Below are 25,000 nucleotides of genomic sequence, written 5' to 3' on the forward strand. Positions count from 1 at the left end.
TACTCTGTATCTAACCCCGTGCTGTACCTGTCCTGGGAGTGTTTGATGGGGACGGTGTAGAGGGAGCTTTACTCTGTATCTAACCCCGTGCTGTACCTGTCCTGGGAGTGTTTGATGGGGACAGTGTAGAGGGAGATTTACTCTGTATCTAACCCCGTGCTGTACCTGTCCTGGGAGTGTTTGATGGGGACGGTGTAGAGGGAGCTTTACTCTGTATCTAACCCCGTGCTGTCCCTGTCCTGGGAGTGTTTGATGGGGGCGGTGTAGAGGGAGCTTTACTCTGTATCTAACCCCGTGCTGTACCTGCCCTGGGAGTGTTTGATGGGGACGGTGTAGCGGGAGCTTTACTCTGTATCTAACCCCGTGCTGTCCCTGTCCTGGGAGTGTTTGATGGGGACAGTGTAGAGGGAGCTTTACTCTGTATCTAACCCCGTGCTGTACCTGTCCTGGGAGTGTTTGATGGGGACGGTGTAGAGGGAGCTTTACTCTGTATCTAACCCCGTGCTGTACCTGACCTGGGAGTGTTTGATGGGGGCGGTGTAGAGGGAGCTTTACTCTGTATCTAACCCCGTGCTGTACCTGTCCTGGGAGTGTTTGATGGGGACAGTGTAGAGGGAGATTTACTCTGTATCTAACCCCGTGCTGTACCTGACCTGGGAGTGTTTGATGGGGGCGGTGTAGAGGGAGATTTACTCTGTATCTAACCCCGTGCTGTACCTGACCTGGGAGTGTTTGATGGGGGCGGTGTAGAGGGAGCTTTACTCTGTATCTAACCCCGTGCTGTACCTGTCCTGGGAGTGTTTGATGGGGACAGTGTAGAGGGAGCTTTACTCTGTATCTAACCCCGTGCTGTCCCTGTCCTGGGAGTGTTTGATGGGGGCGGTGTAGAGGGAGTTTTACTCTGTATCTAACCCCGTGCTGTACCTGTCCTGGGAGTGTTTGATGGGGACGGTGTAGAGGGAGCTTTACTCTGTATCTAACCCCGTGCTGTACCTGTCCTGGGAGTGTTTGATGGGGACGGTGTAGAGGGAGCTTTACTCTGTATCTAACCCCGTGCTGTACCTGTCCTGGGAGTGTTTGATGGGGACGGTTGTAGAGGGAGCTTTACTCTGTATCTAACCCGGTGCTTGGTGTTATGCTGTTGAGTTTGAGGGGCGCTGTGTCTGAGTGAGAGTGAGATAGCGTGAGTTTGGTGTTAAAGTGTCTGCCCTTTCTCCTCCTCTGTTCTGCAGTTCCTGTGATCTGAAGTACACAGAGGGTGTGCAGTCACTCAACTGGACCAAGATCATGAAGACCATCGTGGACGACCCTGAGGGTTTCTTTGAGCAGGGAGGATGGTCGTTCTTGGAGCCCGAGGGTGATGTACGTGGAGAGGGGAGGGTGGAGGGATGGGATGGGACTCAGATTCATTGCCCTGTACCTTGTCCTTCAGTTTGGCGCGTGTCTCCAGGCCCCTGGCCGTCGGTGGGTCCCAGGACTCTCGCGGCCTCTCCCCACATCCGCGGTAATCCCGAACTCGGCTGTCCCCATTCACCCTCACCCACCCCCCAGCACTGACTGTGGGTCCCACACTCTGCTGTCCCCGTTCACCCTCACCCACCCACCAGCACTGACTGTGGGTCCCACACTCTGCTGTCCCTGTTCACCCTCACCCACCCCCCAACACTGACTGTGGGTCCCACACTCTGCTGTCCCCGTTCACCCTCACCCACCCCCCGGCACTGACTGTGGGTCCCACACTCTGCTGTCCCTGTTCACCCTCACCCACCCCCCAACACTGACTGTGGGTCCCACACTCTGCTGTCCCCCCCTCACCCACCCCCCAACACTGACTGTGGGTCCCACACTCTGCTGTCCCCCCCTCACCCACCCCCCAACACTGACTGTGGGTCCCACACTCTGCTGTCCCCCCCTCACCCACCCACCAGCACTGACTGTGGGTCCCACACTCTGCTGTCCCCCCCTCACCCACCCACCAGCACTGACTGTGGGTCCCACACTCTGCTGTCCCCGTTCACCCCTCACCCACCCCCCAACACTGACCGTGGGTCCCGCACTCTGCTGTCCCCGTTCACCCTCACCCACCCCCCGGCACTGACTGTGGGTCCCACACTCTGCTGTCCCCCCCTCACCCACCCCCCGGCACTGACTGTGGGTCCCGCACTCTGCTGTCCCACCCTCACCCACCCCCCGGCACTGACTGTGGGTCCCACACTCTGCTGTCCCACCCTCACCCACCTACCAGCACTGACTGTGGGTCCCACACTCTGCTGTCCCCCCCTCACCCACCCCCCAACACTGACTGTGGGTCCCACACTCTGCTGTCCCCGTTCACCCTCACCCACCCCCCGGCACTGACTGTGGGTCCCACACTCTGCTGTCCCTGTTCACCCTCACCCACCCCCCAGCACTGACTGTGGGTCCCACACTCTGCTGTCCCCGTTCACCCCTCACCCACCCCCCGGCACTGACTGTGGGTCCCACACTCTGCTGTCCCCGTTCACCCTCACCCTCACCCACCCACCAGCACTGACTGTGGGTCCCACACTCTGCTGTCCCCCCCTCACCCACCCCCCAACACTGACTGTGGGTCCCACACTCTGCTGTCCCACCCTCACCCACCCCCCAACACTGACTGTGGGTCCCACACTCTGCTGTCCCTGTTCACCCTCACCCACCCCCCGGCACTGACTGTGGGTCCCACACTCTGCTGTCCCCACCCACCCTCACCCACCCCCCAACACTGACCGTGGGTCCCACACTCTGCTGTCCCCGTTCACCCTCACCCACCCTCCAGCACTGACTGTGGGTCCCACACTCTGCTGTCCCACCCTCACCCATCCCCCGAGCACTGACTGTGGGTCCCACACTCTGCTGTCCCCGTTCACCCTCACCCACCCCCGGCACTGACTGTGGGTCCCACACTCTGCTGTCCCCATTCACCCTCACCCATCCCCCGAGCACTGACTGTGGGTCCCACACTCGGCTGTCCCCGTTCACCCTCACCCACCCCCCAGCACTGACTGTGGGTCCCACACTCTGCTGTCCCCCCCTCACCCACCCCCCAGCACTGACTGTGGGAATGATCGCCCCTCGATTTTAAACTTCTCACCCTTCTTTCCCTCCGTGTCCCTCACCGACTCCCTATCTCTGTAACCTCCTCCAGCCCCTAAACCCCTCCCTATCTCTGTAACCTCCTCCAGCCCCCTACACCCCTCCCTATCTCTGTAACCTCCTCCAGCCCCTACACCCCTCCCTATCTCTGTAACCTCCTCCAGCCTCTACACCCCTCCTATCTCTGTAACCTCCTCCAGCCCCTACAACCTTCCCTATCTCTGTAACCTCCTCCAGCCCCTACACCCCTCCCTATCTCTGTAACCTCCTCCAGCCCCTACAACCCTCCCTATCTCTGCAACCTCCTCCAGCCCCTACACCCCTCCCTATCTCTGTAACCTCCTCCAGTCCCTACAACCCTCCCTATCTCTGTAACCTCCTCCAGCCCCTACAACCCTCCCTATCTCTGTAACCTCCTCCAGCCCCTACACCCCTCCCTATCTCTGTAACCTCCTCCAGCCCCTACACCCCTCCCTATCTCTGTAACCTCCTCCAGTCCCTACACCCCTCCCTATCTCTGTAACCTCCTCCAACCCCTACACCCCTCCCTATCTCTGTAACCCCCTCCACCCCTCCCTATCTCTGTAACCTCCTCCAGCCCCTACACCCCTCCCTATCTCTGTAACCTCCTCCAGCCCCTACACCCCTCCCTATCTCTGTAACCTCCTCCAGCCCCTACACCCCTCCCTATCTCTGTAACCTCCTCCAGCCCCTACACCCCTCCCTATCTCTGTAACCTCCTCCAGCCCCTACACCCCTCCCTATCTCTGTAACCTCCTCCAGCCTCTACACCCCTCCTATCTCTGTAACCTCCTCCAGCCCCTACAACCTTCCCTATCTCTGTAACCTCCTCCAGCCCCTACACCCCTCCCTATCTCTGTAACCTCCTCCAGCCCCTACACCCCTCCCTATCCCTTTAACCTCCTCCAGCCCCTACACCCCTCCCTATCTCTGTAACCTCCTCCAGCCCCTACACCCCTCCCTATCTCTGTAACCTCCTCCAGCCCCTACACCCCTCCAAGATCTCCCCCGATTCCGGCATCTCGAGCCTCCCCTGATTCCCATCGCTCCTCCATTGGCGGCCGTGCCTTCAGCTGCCTGGAGGGGGTTCCTTGAGGTCTGGAATTCCCTCCCTCAAACCCACCCCGCTCCGCCTCTATTCCTTTCAGTCGCTCCTTAGTAGCCCCGTCTCTGAGCGAGCGTCTGGTCGCCTGTTCCCTTTATATCTCCTCAGGACGTTGCGGTGAAGCGACTCGGTGCCTTGAAAAGGGTGCCGCTTGAATGCACTTTGGCTTCATTGTTGTGCGTTCCCCCTCTCCCACCCCTGTACCTGCCGCTCGTGCAGGGCTCCTGATCGTACCATCCACCTCTCCCCACCCCCACTCCCCGGAGACCGGCACTCTTGTCTTGTGAATTCCCCGACGGTGAGCGTATCCTAACCCTGAAGGGCGTGACCGGCCGGGAGGGAGGTGGAGAGCCTGGGGTCTTCCTGTGCTCCGAGCGAGGCTCTGTCCCGGCGCGAGAGCTGGTCCCTCAGCTCCGGGCCCCGTGCTCGGAGCCCGGCGTGTTTTGCAAAATGCCCGGCCAGCGGGCAGCGGGCGCGCGCTCACCCGCCCGCTCGCTCGCTCGCTCACCCTCGTGCCCACACTTGCCTTGTGTTCCCCCCCCATCACCAGGGCAGCGAAGTAGAGGAGCAGGACTCGGAGTCCGAGCTGGAGGACGAGACCTTCAACCCTTCGGAGGAGGACGATGACGTGGAAGACGAGGACAGCGACGAGGATTACTCGTCGGAGACGGAGGAATCCGGTGAGTGTCGGGGGCTGGGCTGGGCTGTGGGGTCAGCGCTGAGGGAGAGCCGCACTGTCGGAGGGTCAGCGCTGAGGGAGAGCCGCACTGTCGGAGGGTCAGTGCTGAGGGAGAGCCGCACTGTCGGAGGGTCAGTGTTGAGGGAGAGCCGCACTGTCAGAGGGTCAGCGCTGAGGTAGAGCCGCACTGTCGGAGGGTCAGTGCTGAGGGAGAGCCGCACTGTCGGAGGGTCAGTGCCGAGGGAGAGCCGCACTGTCGGAGGGTCAGTGCTGAGGGAGAGCTGCGCTGTCGGAGGGTCAGTGCTGAGGTAGAGCCGCACTGTCGGAGGGTCAGCGCTGAGGGAGAGCCGCACTGTCGGAGGGTCAGTGCTGAGGGAGAGCCGCACTGTCGGAGGGTCAGTGCTGAGGGAGAGCCGCACTGTCGGAGGGTCAGCGCTGAGGGAGAGCCGCACTGTCGGAGGGTCAGCGCTGAGGGAGAGCCGCACTGTCGGAGGGTCAGTACTGAGGGAGAGCCGCAATGTCGGAGGGTCAGTGCTGAGGGAGAGCCGCACTGTCGGAGGGTCAGTACTGAGGGAGAGCCGCACTGTCGGAGGGTCAGTGCTGAGGGAGTGCCGCACTGTCGGAGGGTCAGTACTGAGGGAGCGCTGCGCTGTCGGGGTTCTTGGTAGCTGAGCGTCTGACCTCACTTTTGTTCTCCACGTACAGCAAGCGAGGAAACCTTGGGTAGTGAGGAGGAGAGCGGGAAAGATTGGGATGAGCTTGAAGAGGAAGCTCGACGAGGTGAGTTTGCAATCGTCTGTTCATAGAGAGCGTCAACTGTTCACCTGAGACAACTCCCGATATTTCCAAACCGTCCCAGAGATCACCGGTTAGACCGGACAGTGTCCCCTCCTGCGCCCCACGCTTCAGGGAGGATACCGGGGACTCGGAGAGGGGGTGGGGGGTGGCGGAGGAGATTGACCTGAACGGTTCCTGGGATGTGAGAGGTCTTCACTTCAAGCGGGGAGACTGGCAGGAGCTGGGATCCCTCTCCCCGGAGCAGGGAAGAGGGAGATTAAAGGAAGGCGTTCTGAATCACTGAGGGGTTTTGACAGTGTAAATAAGGGGTAACAGTTTTCAGTGAGAGGAAGGGCAGCGACCAGAGGGTCACAGATTGAGGTGAATGGATAAACCAAGACGGGGGAGTGAGAATTTTTATCGTAGCAGCCCTCACAGTGGAAAGTTGGATAAATACCTGAAGGGGGAAGTTTTATACAGCACTGGGGATAAGGGCAGCAGGGTGTGGAACTAACTGTGTAGTTAGTTATCCCCATTTTGGATCTCACTCGGAGCACCGTGCACAGTTCCGGTCTCCGTATCCCCCCTCGGTTAGACCACACTCGGAGCACCGTGCACAGTTCTGGTCTCCGTATCCCCCTCGGTTAGACCACACTCGGAGCACCGTGCACAGTTCCGGTCTCCGTATCCCCCTGGGTTAGACCACACTCGGAGCACCGAACACAGTTCCGGTCTCCGTATCCCCCTCGGTTAGACCACACTCGGAGCACCGAACACAGTTCCGGTCTCCGTATCCCCCTCGGTTAGACCACACTCGGAGCACCGAACACAGTTCCGGTCTCCGTATCCCCCTCGGTTAGACCACACTCGGAGCACCGTGCACAGCTCCATATTATAAGAAGTGGAGAAAGTATTTTTTTTTCAATAAGTTTTCACCAGAATGGAGAGGTTACAGCTATCGGGCAAGGTGGTGAAGAGGCTGTCCCTCTTTCCTTTCGGTGAGGGGATACTCGGGGGGTATCCTGATCGATGCCGGATAGGATGCGGCTTGGGTTGCTGGGGGTGAGCGAAGAGCCCACAAAAGCCACTGCTATGACTCCCAAGGTCGTTGCCCATAAATCCAGTTGGGAAGCAGGGAGGGATTCCCGGACACTGGCTGGTTCGAATAGGGGGCTTGCTATCCCGGGAAGTGGCTGAGACGAGTGGCTCCGAGACGTGCAGAGACACTAGATGAGTACGTGATAGAGTGGGGAATAGAAAGGCACACCAATCAGGCAGGAGGCGTTCGACACACATTCGCAGCGATTGTCAGGCGAGCTTGAGGTGACGTGAAACTTAGAAACTAGGAGCAGGAGGAGGCCATTCGGCCCCTCGAGCCTGCTTCCCCCAGTCATTATGGTCATGGTTGATCATCCAACTCAATATCGTGCTCCCGCTTTCTCCCCATACCCTTCGATCCCTTTCGCCCCCCAAGAGCTACATCTAACTCCTTGAAAACACACAATGTTTTGGCCTCAACTACTTTCTGTGGTAACGAATTCCACAGGCTCACTACTCTCCGGGTGAAGACATTTCTCCTCATCTCAGTCCTAAATGGTCTACCCCGTATCCTCAGACTGTGACCCCCTGGTTCTGGACTCCCCCCACCACCATCGGGAACATCCTTCCTGCATCTACCCTGTCTAGTCCTGTTAGAATTTTATAGGTTTCTATGAGATTCCCCCCCTCATTCTTCTGAACTCCAGCGAATAGAATATAATCCTAACCGACTCGATCTCTCCTCATATGTCAGTCCCGCCATCCCAGGAATCAGTCACTGCCCTCCCTCTATAGCAAGAACATCCTTCCTCAGATAAGGAGACCAAAACTGCACACACAATATTCCAGGTGTGGTCTCACCAAGGCCCCTGTACAATTGCAGCAAGACATCCCTGCTCCTGTACTCGAATCCTCTGGCTATGAAGGCCAACATACCATTTGCCTTCTTTACCGCCTGCTGCACCTGCATGCTTACCTTCAACGACTGGTGTACGAGGACACCCAGGTCTCGTTGCACATTCCCCCTCTCTCAACTTATCGCCAATCAGATAATAATCTGCCTTCCTGTTTTTGCTACCAAAGTGGATAATCTCACAGCTCACCCTCCCACCCAGCTTTGTGTCATCTGCAAATTTGGAGATATTACATTTAGTTCCTTCATCTAAATCATTGATATATATTGTGAATAACTGGGGTCCCAGCACCGATCCCTGCAGTACCCCACTAGTCACTGCCTGCCATTCGGAAAAAGACCCATTTGTTCCTACTCTTAATTTCCTGTCTGCCAACCAGTTTTCTATCCATCTCAACACACTAGCCCCCAATCCCATGCGCTTTAATTAAAAGTAGTTGAGACCAAAACATTGTGTGTTTTCAAGGAGTTAGATGTAGCTCTTGGGGCGAAAGGGATCAAAGGGTATGGGGAGAAAGCGGGAGCAGGATATTGAGTTGGATGATCAGCCATGATCACAATGAATGGGGGGAGCAGGCTCGAAGGGCCGAATGGCCTACTCCTATTTTCTACGTGATAGATTACTCCCCACTTGCCTGGATGAGTGCAGCTCCCACAACACTCAAGAAGCTCCACACCGTCCAGGATAAAGCAGCCCCGCTCGATCGGCACCCCATCCACAAACATTCACTCCCTCCACCACCGACGCACAGTGGCAGCAGTGTGTGTACCATCTACAAGATGCACTGCAGCAACTGACCAAGGCTCCTTCGACAGCACCTTCCAAACCCACAACCACTATCATCTAGAAGGACAAGGGGCAGCAGACACACGGGGAACACCCACCACCTGGAAGTTCCCCTCCGAGCCCCTCACCATCCCGACTTGGAAATATATCGGCCGTCATCAGGGCAAAAGCAATAATGCTAAATTTCAAATCATCCATTGTTGCTGCACTAACAACTAATTTAAGATAGCCAGCCCAGCCTGTCATGTGGCTCACTTATACGTGCTCAAAGCTCTTCCACAAGCAAAAGGAGTACGTTCAAGCCTTGCGCTTTTTTTTGTTTTGGAATTACCCGGGAGCTCGGGGAGCCTGTCCGTTCCCTGCTTTTCCCCGTGGTGAAGCCTCGCCCCGATGAAAGCCAACTTGCCAGGCAATCGAAACTCTTCCCCCCCCACCCCGCTCTCTCTCGTGTAGTATAAATTGTTGTGAGAGTCTGAAACTTGGCGATCTTGCGTTAGCCTCCGATCTCTCTGTCTCACCTTCCCCCACCTCTCTTCTCGTTCCCCATCTCTCCTGCTGCAGCTGACCGGGAATACCGCGAGGAAGAGGAGGACCCCAGGAACCGGAAGAGGAAAGGCCCGGTGATCCGCGTCGCCACTAAGAAGAGGAGGAGGAAATGAGCGAGGGAGGGGGTCGGTGGTGGTGTGTGTGCGCGCGTGGGGGTGACGACGGAGACAGATCCGCTTCTCCCGCTGAATCCCGACTCTGGCAGCAGCAGCAGCAGCGCTCAGACGTTTCTTTACCTTTCTTTCGGTCCGTTCCAGTTTTCCGATTCCGCTTCCCTGTCTCGTTTTTTTTTTTTTGTTTTTGTTAATATTTCGCAGACCAACATGAAATGTGATGATTTCTACAAACGTGTCGGGGTTTTTTTCCCTCCCGTTCTTCTGCCCGCAACCCCCCCACCTCCCTCTCCGGGGTTTGACGGGGAGCTGCCTGCATGTGTGTGTGTGTCTGCCTGCCTGCGTGTGTGTGTGTCTGCCTACCTGCGTGTGTGTGTGTCTGCCTGCCTGCCTGTGTGTGTGTCTGTCTCCCTGCCTGCGTGTGTGTGTCTGCCTGCCTGCCTGCGTGGGTGTGTCTGCCTGCCTGCCTGTCTGTGTGTGTGTCTGCCTGCCTGCCTGTCTGTGTGTGTGTGTCTGCCTGCCTGTCTGTGTGTGTGTGTCTGCCTGCCTGTCTGTGTGTGTGTGTCTGCCTGCATGTCTGTGTGTGTGTTTCTGCCTGCCTGTCTGTGTGTGTGTCTGCCTGCATGTCTGTGTGTGTGTTTCTGCCTGCCTGTCTGTGTGTGTGTCTGCCTGCCTGTCTGTGTGTGTGTGTGTCTGCCTGCCTGTCTGTGTGTGTGTCTGCCTGCCTGTCTGTGTGTGTGTGTGTCTGCCTGCCTGTCTGTGTGTGTGTGTGTCTGCCTGCCTGTCTGTGTGTGTGTGTGTGTCTGCCTGCCTGTCTGTGTGTGTGTCTGCCTGCCTGTCTGTGTGTGTGTCTGCCTGCCTGTCTGTGTGTCTGCCTGCCTGTCTGTGTGTCTCTGCCTGCCTGTCTGTGTGTGTCTGCCTGCCTGTCTGTGTGTGTCTGCCTGCCTGTCTGTGTGAGTGTGTCTGCCTGCCTGTCTGTCTGTGTGTGTGTCTGCCTGCATGTGTGTGTGTGTGCCTTCCTGCCTGTCTGTGTCTGTGTGTGTGTGTGTGTGTTCCTGACTGTGTGCGTGGTTCTGTGTCTGGGTGTTTGTCTCCCTGTCTCTTAAGTGTGTCTCTGTGTGGATGTGTGTGAGAGAGTCTCCCTGCCTCTGTGTGTTTGTGTGTGTGTGAGAGCCTCCCTGTGTCTGTGTGTTTGTGTGTCTGTGTGTGAGTGAGAGTGAAGCCCTCTTTTTAATTTTTCCCTCTGTGGAGGGAGGATGTTGCCTTGGAGGGAAAGTCTCGCGTGGTCCCCGTCCTGGATGTGTCTGTGGCAGTCGCCGCCTGTCCCGGTGAATGAGGGTAGCGGGGAGAAGGGAGGGATTTGGTGGGTGGGGGGTGGGTGGGTGGGGGGGAGGTGGGATCAGTGGGGGCGATAAAGGAATATTGTTTTTCTAAGAATAGACGAGTTCCTTCGGTTTGGAATCCTGCCCGTGTGACTTTTTTTTTGTATATCGGCCAGAGCCCCCGCGAAGGGGGAACGGTGGGGGTGGGGGGGGGAGGGGAGGGGTTGCGTCGCGTGGGGTTTTGGGGTGGGGGCGGGGGGGAGAGAGATCAGGGGGCATGGGGAGTAAACGGGGAAGCGAGAGGTGGTTTCCTGTCACATTTGGTGGGTTCCTCCGGCCCTCTTGACCGTCGGAGGGCGGGGAGTCTGGGGACTTGCCTGGTCAACAGACCAGCCGCTCTCGCCTGTTCCTGTTCCTGTTCCTGTCCTGGGAGACAGCATCTGGTCCGGGGTCCACGTTTCCCTTGCTCCTTAGCGTTTTCCTTTTATTTTTCTCTCTCTCTCTCTCTCTTTTGAATTGTCATGAAATCCCTTTCTCAATAAAGTACAATTTATATAAAACCAGCCGCTCGCTCTGTCTCTGTCTCTCTCTCTCTCTCTCTCTCTGTCCGTCTGCCTGTCTCACAGCCAAGTCCCATTTATTCCCCCCGCTGTGCGCAAGGTTTAGATGGGTTGGGGGTGGGTTGCAATTCGATCGAGGGTTGGATTTTTGACAGGAATCGGCAGGAGTGCAGCTTTCTCAGCGGCTGGGGACGAGGGAGAGGCGGTGGGGGGAGAACCTTAAATGCTCGGGCCACAGAGAGAGAGAGGCTGCTCGCCCGCTCTCAAAGGGGGTGGGTGGAGTGTGGGACGCCCTCCCGCGAGGAGCGGCGGAGGCCGGATCGATAACGTTTTTACCCCCCCAACTGAGTTCTGTCGGGCGAGGTAACGTGGTCAGTTAAGGGACAGATCGGCCACGACCCCGTTGGATAGCCGGACAGGGGAAAGGGCTGAATGGCCCCCTCCCCCTGCTCGCCTGTGACGAGGGCGAGGGGGCTGAGCAGCCTCCGCCTGTTTTTTCCTCCAGCGTCACCTCGATGGCGAACTCCTCGACCTTGTTTTTCAAATCTTCGGGGACTGTGTTGGGGGTGGGGGGGTGGATGGAGGGCGAATTGGGTTATAGCTCAACCAAAAAAGGGCTGGTGCAGGTTCGACGGGCAGAATGGCCTCCCTGTTTTATTGCTGGGTGCGCTTGAACTGCGATCCCGAGCATTGGCTTGCGACTTGCAATTGATCTCTGACTGTCCCTCACCCTGAGCTTTGCTGAACAGCGATTAGACTCGGAGGCACTGATAAAGGGCACAGAATCGTTCCGAGGCCCCCCACCACCTGATGATTTTCTGGGTGGGGGTGGGGGGGGGTGGAGTTGGGTGGGTCGGTGGGCAGCTCAGGAATCGCAGCTGGGCGTCCGATGGAAGAACGACTAGACCCCGCGGGTTGAGGAAAGTTTGCCTTTATTATGAAATTGGGGGGGGTGGAAGGAGGGGGAAGGAGGCTCCTGGCGCTGACGGCCTCGGTTAGGAGGGGCTCCTGCCCGGGTGATGCGTCCGATGCCCTTTGCCCTCCGAGGTCAGTCCGCCCGCCATCTCCGCCGCGATGGCTCGGAGGGCCCAGACTCCTTCCACGGTCGCTGCCATCTTCCCGATCACCCCCGTCTCCCGCCCGGCATCCAGCACTGAGGAACATGGAGAGCGTCGGGGGTTAAATAGGCCCAGTTATAGCGAACGCACCGGGGGGTCCACAGATTCTGATCCAGGGGGTCCGGGGGTGGTTTATATACAGAATAACAGATACCCGGGAGTAAGTTACAGACTGGAATCTAATCGAGGGGTTCGGGGTGGTTTATATATAGAATAACAGATACCCCGGGAGTGAGTTACAGACTGGAATCTAATCGAGGGGTCCGGGGGTGGTTTATATACAGAATAACAGATACCCGGGAGTGAGTTACAGACTGGAATCTAATCGAGGGGTTCGGGGGGTTTATATACAGAATAACAGATACCCGGGAGTGAGTTACAGACTGGAATCTAATCGAGGGGTTCGGGGTGGTTTATATATAGAATAACAGATACCTGGGAGTGAGTTACAGACTGGAATCTAATTGAGGGGTTCGGGGGGTTTATATATAGAATAACAGATGCCCGGGAGTGAGTTACAGACTGGAATCTAATCGAGGGGTTCGGGGGGGGTTTATATATAGAATAACAGGTACCCGGGAGTGAGTTACAGACTGGAATCTAATCGAGGGGTTCAGGATTGTTTATATATAGAATAACAGACACCCGGGAGTGAGTTACAGACTGGAATCTAATCGAGGGGTTCGGGGTGGTTTATATGTAGAATAACAGACACCCGGGAGTGAGTTACAGACTGGAATCTAATCGAGGGGTTCGGTGGGGTTTATATATAGAATAACAGATACCCGGGAGTGAGTTACAGACTGGAATCAAATCGAGGGGTTCGGGGGGGTTTATATATAGAATAACAGATACCCGGGAGTGAGTTACAGACCGGAATCTAATCGAGGGGTTCGGGGGGGGTTTATATATAGAATAACAGATACCCGGGAGTGAGTTACAGACTGGAATCTAATCGAGGGGTTCGGGGGGGTTTATATATAGAATAACAGATACCCCGGGAGTGAGTTACAGACTGGAATCTAATCGAGGGGTTCGGGGTGGTTTATATATAGAATAACAGATACCCGGGAGTGAGTTACAGACAGGAATCTAATCGAGGGGTTCGGGGTGGTTTATATATAGAATAATAGATACCCGGGTGTGAGTTACAGACTGGAATCTAATCGAGGGGTTCGGGGTGGTTTATATATAGAATAACAGATACCCGGGAGTGAGTTACAGACTGGAATCTAATCGAGGGCTTCGGGGATGGTTTATATATAGAATAACAGATACCCGGGAGTGAGATTTTACTCTCGAGTTCTGTCAGTCGAGGTAATGCAATCGGGTGGATGAGGTCAGGGGCAGATCAGCCACAACCCCGTTGGATAGCAGGGCAGGGCAAAGGGCTGAATGGCCACCCCCTGCTCGCCTGTGGCGAGGGCGTGGGGGTTGAGCAGTCTCCGCTTGTTTTTCCTCCAGCGTCACCTCGATGGCGAACTCCTCGACCTTGTTTTTCAAATCTTCGCGGACTGTGGGGGGCGGGGGGTTTGGGGGGGGAAGTAGGGTGAATTGGGTTATAGCACAACCAGAAAAGGGCGGGCGCAGGCCTGACGGGCAGAATGGCATCCCTGTTTTATTGCTGGGTGCGCTTGAACTGCGATCCCGAGCATTGGCTTGCGACTTGCAATTGATCTCTGACTGTCCCTCACCCTGAGCTTTGCTGAACAGCGATTAGACTCGGAGGCACTGATAATGGGCACAGAATCGTTCCGAGGCCCCCCACCACCTGATGATTTTCTGGGTGGGGGTGGGGGGGAGTTGGGTGGGTCGGTGGGCAGCTCAGGAATCGCAGCTGGGCGTCCGATGGAAGAACGACTAGACCCCGCGAGTTGAGGAAAGTTTGCCTTTATTATGAAATTGGGGGTGTGGAGGAGGAGGGGGCAGGAGGCTCCTGGCGCTGACGGCCTCGGTTAGGAGGGGCTCCTGCCACGGTGATGCGTCCCATGCCCTTTGCCCTCCGAGGTCAGTCCGCCCGCCATCTCCGCCGCGATGGCTCGGAGGGCCCAGACTCCTTCCACGGTCGCTGCCATCTTCCCGATCACCCCCGTCTCTCGCCCGGCATCCAACACTGAGGAACATGGAGAGCGTCAGGGGTTAAATAGGCCCAGTTATAGCGAACGCACCGGGGGGTCCACAGATTCTGATCCAGGGGGTCCGGGGGTGGTTTATATACAGAATAACAGATACTCCGGGAGTGAGTTACAGACTGGAATCTAATCGAGGGGTTCGGTGGGGTTTATATATAGAATAACAGATACCCGGGAGTGAGTTACAGACTGGAATCTAATCGAGGGGTTCGGGGGGTTTATATATAGAATAACAGATACCCGGGAGTGAGTTACAGACTGGAATCTAATCGAGGGGTTCGGGGTGGTTTATATGTAGAATAACAGATACCCAGGAGTGAGTTACAGACTGGAATCTAATCGAGGGGGTTCGGGGGGGTTTATATATAGAATAACAGATACCCGGGAGTGAGTTACAGACTGGAATCTAATCGAGGGGTTCGGGGTGGTTTATATATAGAATAACAGATACCCGGGAGTGAGTTACAGACTGGAATCTAATCGAGGGGTTCGGGGTGGTTTCTATAGAATAACAGATACCCGGGAGTGAGTTACAGACTGGAATCTAATCGAGGGGTTCGGGGGGTTTATATATAGAGTAACAGATACCCGGGAGTGAGTTACAGACTGGAATCTAATCGAGGGGTTCGGGGGGGTTTATATATAGAATAACAGATACCCGGGAGTGAGTTACAGACTGGAATCTAATCGAGGGGTTCGGGGTGGTTTCTATAGAATAACAGATACCCGGGAGTGAGTTACAGACTGGAATCTAATCGAGGGGTTCGGGGGGGTTTATATATAGAGTAACAGATACCCGGGAGTGAGTTACAGACAGGAATCTAATCGAGGGGTTCGGGGGGGTTTATATATAGAATAACAGATACCCGGGAGTGAGTTACAGACTGGAATCTAATCGAGGGGTTCGGGGTGGTTTATATATAGAATAACAGATACCCGGGAGTGAGTTACAGACTGGAATCTAATCGAGGGGTTCGGGGTGGTTTCTATAGAATAACAGATACCCGGGAGTGAGTTACAGACTGGAATCTAATCGAGGGGTTCGGGATGGTTTATATACAGAATAACAGATACCCGGGAGTGAGTTACAGACTGGAATCTAATCGAGGGGTTCCGGGTGGTTTATATATAGAGTAACAGATATCCGGGAGTGAGTTACAGACTGGAATCTAATCGAGGGGTTCGGGGTGGTTTATATATAGAATAACAGATACCCGGGAGTGAGTTACAGACTGGAATCTAATCGAGGGGTTCGGGGGGGTTTATATATAGAATAACAGATACCCGGGAGTGAGTTACAGACTGGAATCTAATCGAGGGGTTCGGGGTAGTTTATATACAGAATAACAGATACCCGGGAGTGAGTTACAGACTGGAATCTAATCGAGGGGTTCAGGATGGTTTATATATAGAATAACAGATACCCGGGAGTGAGTTACAGACTGGAATCTAATCGAGGGGTTCGGGGTGGTTTATATACAGAATAACAGATGCCCGGGAGTGAGTTACAGACTGGAATCTAATCGAGGGGTTCAGGGTGGTTTATATACAGAATAACAGATACCCGGGAGTGAGTTACAGACTGGAATCTAATCGAGGGGTTCGGGGTGGTTTATATATAGAATAACAGATACCCGGGAGTGAGTTACAGACTGGAATCTAATCGAGGGGTTCGGGGTGGTTTATATGTAGAATAACAGATACCCGGGAGTGAGTTACAGGCTGGAATCTAATCGAGGGTTTTGGGGTGGTTTATATACAGAATAACAGATACCCGGGAGTGAGTTACAGACTGGAATCTAATCGAGGGGTTCGGGGGGTTTATATACAGAATAACAGATACCCGGGAGTGAGTTACAGACTGGAATCTAATCGAGGGGTGCGCGGTGGTTTATATATAGAATAACAGATACCCGGGAGTGAGTTACAGACTGGAATCTAATCGAGGGGTTCGGGGTGGTTTATATATAGAATAACAGATACCCGGGAGTGAGTTACAGACTGGAATCTAATCGAGGGGTTCGGGGGGGTTTATATATAGAATAACAGATACCCGGGAGTGAGTTACAGACTGGAATCTAATCGAGGGGTTCGGGGTGGTTTATATATAGAATAACAGATACCCGGGAGTGAGTTACAGACTGGAATCTAATCGAGGGGTTCGGGGTGGTTTATATATAGAATAACAGATACCCGGGAGTGAGTTACAGACTGGAATCTAATCGAGGGGTTCGGGGTGGTTTATATATAGAATAACAGATACCCGGGAGTGAGTTACAGACTGGAATCTAATCGAGGGGTTCGGGGGGTTTATATACAGAATAACAGATACCCGGGAGTGAGTTACAGGCTGGAATCTAATCGAGGGGTTCGGGGGGTTTATATACAGAATAACAGATACCCGGGAGTGAGTAACAGACTGGAATCTAATCGAGGGGTTCGGGGTGGTTTATATATACAATAACAGATACCCGGGAGTGAGTTACAGACTGGAATCTAATCGAGGGGTTCGGTGGGGTTTATATATAGAATAACAGATACCCGGGAGTGAGTTACAGACTGGAATCTAATCGAGGGGTTCGGGGTGGTTTATATATAGAATAACAGATACCCGGGAGTGAGTTACAGACTGGAATCTAATCGAGGGGTTCGGGTTGGTTTATATATAGAATAACAGATACCCGGGAGTGAGTTACAGACTGGAATCTAATCGAGGGGTTCGGGGTGGTTTATATATAGAATAACAGATACCCGGGAGTGAGTTACAGACTGGAATCTAATCGAGGGGTTCGGTGTGGTTTATATATAGAATAACAGATACCCGGGAGTGAGTTACAGACTGGAATCTAATCGAGGGGTTCGGGGTGGTTTATATATAGAATAACAGATACCCGGGAGTGAGTTACAGACTTGAATCTAATCGAGGGGTTCGGGGTGGTTTATATGTAGAATAACAGATACCCGGGAGTGAGTTACAGACTGTAATCTAATCGAGGGGTTCGGGGGGGTTTATATATAGAATAACAGATACCCGGGAGTGAGTTACAGACTGGAATCTAATCGAGGGGTTCGGGGTGGTTTATATATAGAATAACAGATACCCGGGAGTGAGTTACAGACTGGAATCTAATCGAGGGGTTCGGGGTGGTTTATATATAGAATAACAGGTACCCGGGAGTGAGTTACAGACTGGAATCTAATCGAGGGGTTCGGGGGGTTTATATACAGAATAACAGATACCCGGGAGTAAGTTACAGACTGGAATCTAATCGAGGGGTTCGGGGGTGGTTTATATGTAGAGCAGCAGATACCCGGGAGTGAGTTAAAGACTGGAATCTAATCGAAAGGTTCGGGGGGTTTATATATAGAATAACAGATACCCGGGAGTGAGTTACAGACTGGAATCTAATCGAGGGGTTCGGGTGGTTTATATATAGAATAACAGATACCCGGGAGTGAGTTACAGACTGGAATCTAATCGAGGGGTTCGGGGTGGTTTATATATAGAATAACAGATACCCGGGAGTGAGTTACAGACTGGAATCTAATCGAGGGGTTCGGGGGGGTTTATATATAGAATAACAGATACCCGGGAGTGAGTTACAGACTGGAATCTAATCGAGGGGTTCGGGGTGGTTTATATATAGAATAACAGATACCCGGGAGTGAGTTACAGACTGGAATCTAATCGAGGGTGTCGGGGTGGTTTATATATAGAATAACAGATACACGGGAGCGAGTTACAGACTGGAATCTAATCGAGGGGTTCGGGGTGGTTTATATATAGAATAACAGATACCCGGGAGTGGATTACAGACTGGAATCTAATCGAGGGGTTCGGGGGGTGGGTTTATATATAGAATAACAGATACCCGGGAGTGAGTTACAGACTGGAATCTAATCGAGGGGTTCGCGGCGGTTTATATACAGAATAACAGATACCCGGCAGTGAGTTACAGACTGGAATCTAATCGAGGGGTTCGGGGTGGTTTATATATAGAATAACAGATACCCGGGAGTGAGTTACAGACTGGAATCTAATGGAGGTGTTTGGGGTGGGGTTTATATATAGAATAACAGATACCCGGGAGTGAGTTACAGACTGGAATCTAATCGAGGGGTTCGGGGTGGTTTATATATAGAATAACAGATACCCGGGAGTGAGTTACAGACTGGAATCTAATCGAGGGGTTCGGGGTGGTTTATATATAGAATAACAGATACCCGGGAGTGAGTTACAGACTGGAATCTAATCGAGAGTGTTCGGGGTGGTTTATATATAGAATAACAGATACCCGGGAGTGAGTTACAGACTGGAATCTGATCGAGGGGTTCGGGGGGGTTTATATATAGAATAACAGATACCCGGGAGTGAGTTACAGACTGGAATCTAATCGAGGGGTTCGGGGGGGTTTTTATATAGAATAACAGATACCCGGGAGTGAGTTACAGACTGGAATCTAATCGAGGGGTTCGGGGTGGTTTATATATAGAATAACAGATACCCGGGAGTGAGTTACAGACTGGAATCTAATCGAGGGGTTCGGGGTGGTTTATTTACAGAATAACAGATACCCGGGAGTGAGTTACAGACGGGAATCTAATCGAGGGGTTCGGGGGGGTTTATATATAGAATAACAGATACCCGGGAGTGAGTTACAGACTGGAATCTAATCGAGGGGTTCGGGGTGGTTTATATATAGAATAACAGATATCCGGGAGTGAGTTACAGACTGGAATCTAATCGAGGGGTTCGGGGGGGTTTATATATAGAATAACAGATACCCGGGAGTGAGTTACAGACTGGAATCTGATCGAGGGGTTCGGGGTGGTTTATATATAGAATAACAGATACCCGGGAGTGAGTTACAGACTCGAATCTGATCGAGGGGTTCGGGGTGGTTTATATATAGATTAACAGATACCCGGGAGTGAGTTACAGACTGGAATCTGATCGAGGGGTTCGGGGGGGTTTATATATAGAATAACAGATACCCGGGAGTGAGTTACAGACTGGAATCAAATCGAGGGGTTCGGGGGGGTTTATATATAGAATAACAGATACCCGGGAGTGAGTTACAGACTGGAATCTAATCGAGGGGTTCGGGGGGGGGTTATATATAGAATAACAGATACCCGGGAGTGAGTTACAGACTGGAATCTAATCGAGGGGTTCGGTGGGGTTTATATATAGAATAACAGATACCCGGGAGTGAGTTACAGACTGGAATCTAATCGAGGGGGTTCGGGGGGGTTTATATATAGAATAACAGATACCCGGGAGTGAGTTACAGACTGGAATCTAATCGAGGGGTTCGGGGGTGGTTTATATATAGAATAACAGATACCCGGGAGTGAGTTACAGACTGGAATCTAATCGAGGGGTTCGGAGTGGTTTATATACAGAATAACAGATACCCGGGAGTGAGTTACAGACTGGAATCTAATCGAGGGGTTCGGGGGGGTTTATATATAGAATAACAGATACCCGGGAGTGAGTTACAGACTGGAATCTAATCGAGGGGTTCGGGGTGGTTTATATACAGAATAACAGATACCCGGGAGTGAGTTACAGACTGGAATGTATTCGAGGGGTTCGGGGTGTTTTATATATAGAATAACAGATACCCGGGAGTGAGTTACAGACTGGAATTCAATCGAGGGGTTCGGGGTGGTTTATATATAGAATAACAGATATCCGGGAGTGAGTTACAGACTGGAATCTAATCGAGGGGTTCGGGGGGGTTTATATATAGAATAACAGATACCCGGGAGTGAGTTACAGACTGGAATCTGATCGAGGGGTTCGGGGTGGTTTATATATAGAATAACAGATACCCGGGAGTGAGTTACAGACTGGAATCTGATCGAGGGGTTCGGGGTGGTTTATATATAGATTAACAGATACCCGGGAGTGAGTTACAGACTGGAATCTAATCGAGGGGTTCGGGGGGGTTTATATATAGAATAACAGATACCCGGGATTGAGTTACAGACTGGAATCAAATCGAGGGGTTCGGTGGGGTTTATATATAGAATAACAGATACCCGGGAGTGAGTTACAGACTGGAATCTAATCGAGGGGTTCGGTGGGGGGTTATATATAGAATAACAGATACCCGGGAGTGAGTTACAGCCTGGAATCTAATCGAGGGGTTCGGTGGGGTTTATATATAGAATAACAGATACCCGGGAGTGAGTTACAGACTGGAATCTAATCGAGGGGGTTCGGGGGGGTTTATATATAGAATAACAGATACCCGGGAGTGAGTTACAGACTGGAATCTAATCGAGGGGTTCGGGGGTGGTTTATATATAGAATAACAGATACCCGGGAGTGAGTTACAGACTGGAATCTAATCGAGGGGTTCGGAGTGGTTTATATACAGAATAACAGATACCCGGGAGTGAGTTACAGACTGGAATCTAATCTAGGGGTTCGGGGGGGTTTATATATAGAATAACAGATACCCGGGAGTGAGTTACAGACTGGAATCTAATCGAGGGGTTCGGGGTGGTTTATATATAGAATAACAGATACCCGGGTGTGAGTTACAGACTGGAATCTAATCGAGGGGTTGGGGTGGTTTATATATAGAATAACAGATACCCGGGAGTGAGTTACAGACTGGAATCCAATCGAGGCGTTCGGGGTGGTGTATATATAGAATAACAGATACCCGGGAGTGAGTTACAGACTGGAATCTAATCGAGGGGTTCGGGGGGGTTTATATATAGAATAACAGATACCCGGGAGTGAGATTTTACTCTCGAGTTCTGTCAGTCGAGGTAATGCAATCGGGTGGATGAGGTCAGGGGCAGATCAGCCACAACCCCGTTGGATAGCAGGGCAGGGCAAAGGGCTGAATGGCCACCCCCTGCTCGCCTGTGGCGAGGGCGAGGGGGCTGAGCAGCCTCCGCCTGATTTTTCCTCCAGCGTCACCTCGATGACGAACTCCTCGACCTTGTTTTTCAAATCTTAGGGGTCTGTGTGGGTGTGGAGGGTGGGGGGGAAGGAGGGCAAATTGGGTTATAGTTCAACCAAAATAGGGCGGGCGCAGGCCAGATGGGCAGAATGGCATCCCTGTTTTATTGCTGGGTGCGCTTGAACTGCGATCCCGAGCATTGGCTTGCGACTTGCAATTGATCTCTGACTGGCCCTCACCCTGAGCTTTGCTGAACAGCGATTAGACTCGGAGGCACTGATAAAGGGCACAGAATCGTTCCGAGGCCCCCCACCACCTGATGATTTTCTGGGTGGGGGTGGGTGGGGGGGGGTGGAGTTGGGTGGGTCGGTGGGCAGCTCAGGAATCGCAGCTGGGCGTCCGATGGAAGTACGACTAGACCCCGCGAGTTGAGGAAAGTTTGCCTTTATTATGAAGTTGGGGGTGTGGAGGAGGAGGGAGCAGGAGGCTCCTGGCGCCGACGGCCTCGGTTAGGAGGGGCTCCTGCCCGGGTGATGCGTCCGATGCCCTTTGCCCTCCGAGGTCAGTCCGCCCGCCATCTCCGCCGCGATGGCTCGGAGGGCCCAGACTCCTTCCACGGTCGCTGCCATCTTCCCGATCACCCCCGTCTCTCGCCCGGCATCCAACACTGAGGAACATGGAGAGCGTCAGGGGTTAAATAGGCCCAGTGATAGCGAACGCACCGGGGGGTCCACAGAGTCTGATCCAGGGGTCCGGGGGGTGGTTTATATACAGAATAACAGATACCCGGGAGTAAGTTACAGACTGGAATCTAATCGAGGGGTTCGGGGGGGTTTATATACAGAATAACAGATACTCCGGGCGTGAGTTACAGACCGGAATCTAATCGAGGGGTTCGGGCGGTTTATATATAGAATAACAGATACCTGGGAGTGAGTTACAGACTGGAATCTAATCGAGGGGTTCGGGGGGGTTTATATACAGAATAACAGATACCCGGGAGTGAGTTACAGACTGGAATCTAATCGAGGGGTTCGGGGGGGTTTATATATAGAATAACAGATACCCGGGAGTGAGTTACAGACTGGAATCTAATCGAGGGGTTCGGGCGGTTTATATATAGAATAACAGATACCTGGGAGTGAGTTACAGACTGGAATCTAATCGAGGGGTTCGGGGTGGTTTATATACAGAATAACAGATACCCGGGAGTGAGTTACAGACTGGAATCTAATCGAGGGGTTCGGGGTGGTTTATATATAGAATAACAGATACCCGGGAGTGAGTTACAGACTGGAATCTAATCGAGGGGTTCAGGGTGGTTTATATATAGAATAACAGATACCCGGGAGTGAGTTACAGACTGGAATTTAATCGAGGGGTTTGGGGTGGTTTATATATAGAATAACAGATACCCGGGAGTGAGTTACAGACTGGAATCTAATCGAGGGGTTCGGTGGGGTTTATATATAGAATAACAGATACCCGGGAGTGAGTTACAGACTGGAATCTAATCGAGAGGTTCGGGGTGGTTTATATATAGAATAACAGATACCCGGGGGTGAGTTACAGACCGGAATCTAATCGAGGGGTTCGGGGTGGTTTATATATAGAATCACAGATACCCGGGAGTGAGTTACAGACTGGAATCTAATCGAGGGGTTCGGGGGATTTATATATAGAATAACCGATACCCGGGAGTGAGTTACAGACTGGAATCTAATCGAGGGGTTCGGGGTGGTTTATATATAGAATAACAGATACCCGGGAGTGAGTTACAGACTGGAATCTAATCGAGGGGTTCGGGGGATTTATATATAGAATAACCGATACCCGGGAGTGAGTTACAGACTGGAATCTAATCGAGGGGTTCGGGGTGGTTTATATATAGAATAACAGATACCCGGGAGTGAGTTACAGACTGGAAGCTAATCGAGGGGTCCGGGGGTGGTTTATATATAGAATAACAGATACCCGGGAGTGAGTTACAGACTGGAATCTAATCGAGGGGTTCGGGGGATTTATATATAGAATAACCGATACCCGGGAGTGAGTTACAGACTGGAATCTAATCGAGGGGTTCGGGGTGGTTTATATATAGAATAACAGATACCCGGGAGTGAGTTACAGACTGGAAGCTAATCGAGGGGTCCGGGGGTGGTTTATATATAGAATAACAGATACCCGGGAGTGAGTTACAGACTGGAATCTAATCGAGGGGTTCGGGGTGGTTTATATATAGAATAACAGACACCCGGGTGAGAGTTACAGACTGGAATCTAATCGAGGGGTTCGGGGTGGTTTATATATAGAATAACAGATACCCGGGAGTGAGTTACAGACTGGAATCTAATCGAGGGGTTCGGGGTGGTTTATATATAGAATAACAGATACCCGGGAGTGAGTTACAGACTGGAATCTAATCGAGGGGGTCGGGGTGGTTTATATATAGAATAACAGATACCCGGGAGTGAGTTACAGACTGGAATCTAATCGAGGGGTTCAGGAATGGGGTTTATATATAGAATAACAGATACCCAGGAGTGAGTTACAGACTGGAATCTAATCGAGGGGGCCGGGGTGGTTTATATATAGAATAACAGATACCCGGCAGCGAGTTACAGACTGGAATCTAATCTAGGTGTTCGGGGTGGTTTATATACAGAATAACAGATACCCGGGAGCGAGTTACAGACTGGAATCTAATCGAGGGGTTCGGGGTGGTTTATATACAGAATAACAGATACCCGGGAGTGAGTAACAGACTGGAATCTAATCGAGGGGTTCGGGGTGGTTTATATATAGAATAACAGATACCCGGGAATGAGTTTCAGACTGGAATCTAATCGAGGGGTTCGGGGTGGTTTATATATAGAATAACAGATACCCGGGAATGAGTTTCAGACTGGAATCTAATCGAGGGGTTCGGGTTGGTTTATATACAGAATAACAGACACCCGGGAGTGAGAATCTAACTGAAGGAGTTGATCGTTAACTGAATAACTTACAGTCAAACTCGGTCTCGATGATATCTTTCCCAGTCTGATGCATCTGGGCAATTGGCACGTAGCAATGTCCGATCTCGACACAATCCTCCTCCCCATCCAGCGGTTCACTGACCACTGTGAACTTTAACCTGGGTACAGGAAGAAGTTTGTCAATGAACTGCTTCTACCTGGCAATGAGACGGTGGGGTGAGGTGGGTGGGAGGGAGGGAGCGTAGCTCTTCGCCTCTTTTTCGAGGGGCTCGGTGTGTGCGCTTAAACTCGAAAGGGGCTCATCAACAAAACTGTGGAACTGGAGGGTTAGCGTCCACTGGGGTAAACAGCCAGTTGAAGGGCAGAAAGTAGAGAGTAGTGTTCAATGGTCCTTCAGAGCGGGTGCTCCTGGTGCTGATGCGTTCTGATTTTTCCGATACGTGTCAAGGACTTGGGTCTGGGGACAAAGCGTAAAATTACAAAATTTGCCCCTGGTCCCGAGCTTGGAGGGAGTGACAATCGGCGAATCGGCGAGGGTGACACCAATCGCCTGCAACAGGACGTAGATGGGCAGGCAAGTGGCAAATGCGGTTTAATACAGGGAAGTGTGAGGGTGATGCATTTTGGCAGGAGGGACAGGGAGAGGAAACATCAACTCCACGGCACAGTTGTGAGGAGCGCGCAGGGACAGAGGGAGCTGGGGGATTCATGCACATCGACCTTTGAAGGCAGCAGGGCAGAGCGAGAGGTTACAGAGATAGGGATGGTTGTAGGGGGCTGGAAGAGGCTACAGAGATAACCTGGTTATCTGGTTGGCAAAGCTTCATTGGTGGAGGCGTCAAGTAACTCGCTGGAGTTTTTTGACGAGGTA

The 25,000-nt window shown here is 52.7% G+C and overlaps 1 protein-coding gene across 1 annotated transcript; it reads left to right on the forward strand.

Annotated features, from left to right (window-relative positions):
- The first annotated feature begins 1,235 nt into the window (after positions 1-1,235).
- LOC144677871 (FACT complex subunit SPT16-like) lies at positions 1,236-10,183 on the forward strand. Its single transcript, XM_078537869.1, has 4 exons — positions 1,236-1,362; positions 4,791-4,920; positions 5,625-5,699; positions 8,996-10,183. Exons 1-4 carry the CDS (start codon positions 1,288-1,290, stop codon positions 9,091-9,093), a joined length of 378 nt encoding a protein of 125 aa, XP_078393995.1. The 5' UTR covers positions 1,236-1,287; the 3' UTR covers positions 9,094-10,183.
- Positions 10,184-25,000: the final 14,817 nt, after the last annotated feature.

The sequence above is a fragment of the Cetorhinus maximus genome, unplaced genomic scaffold (assembly GCF_964194155.1).
Source record: "Cetorhinus maximus unplaced genomic scaffold, sCetMax3.hap1.1 HAP1_SCAFFOLD_3210, whole genome shotgun sequence".
In the NCBI taxonomy this organism is placed as follows: domain Eukaryota; kingdom Metazoa; phylum Chordata; class Chondrichthyes; order Lamniformes; family Cetorhinidae; genus Cetorhinus; species Cetorhinus maximus.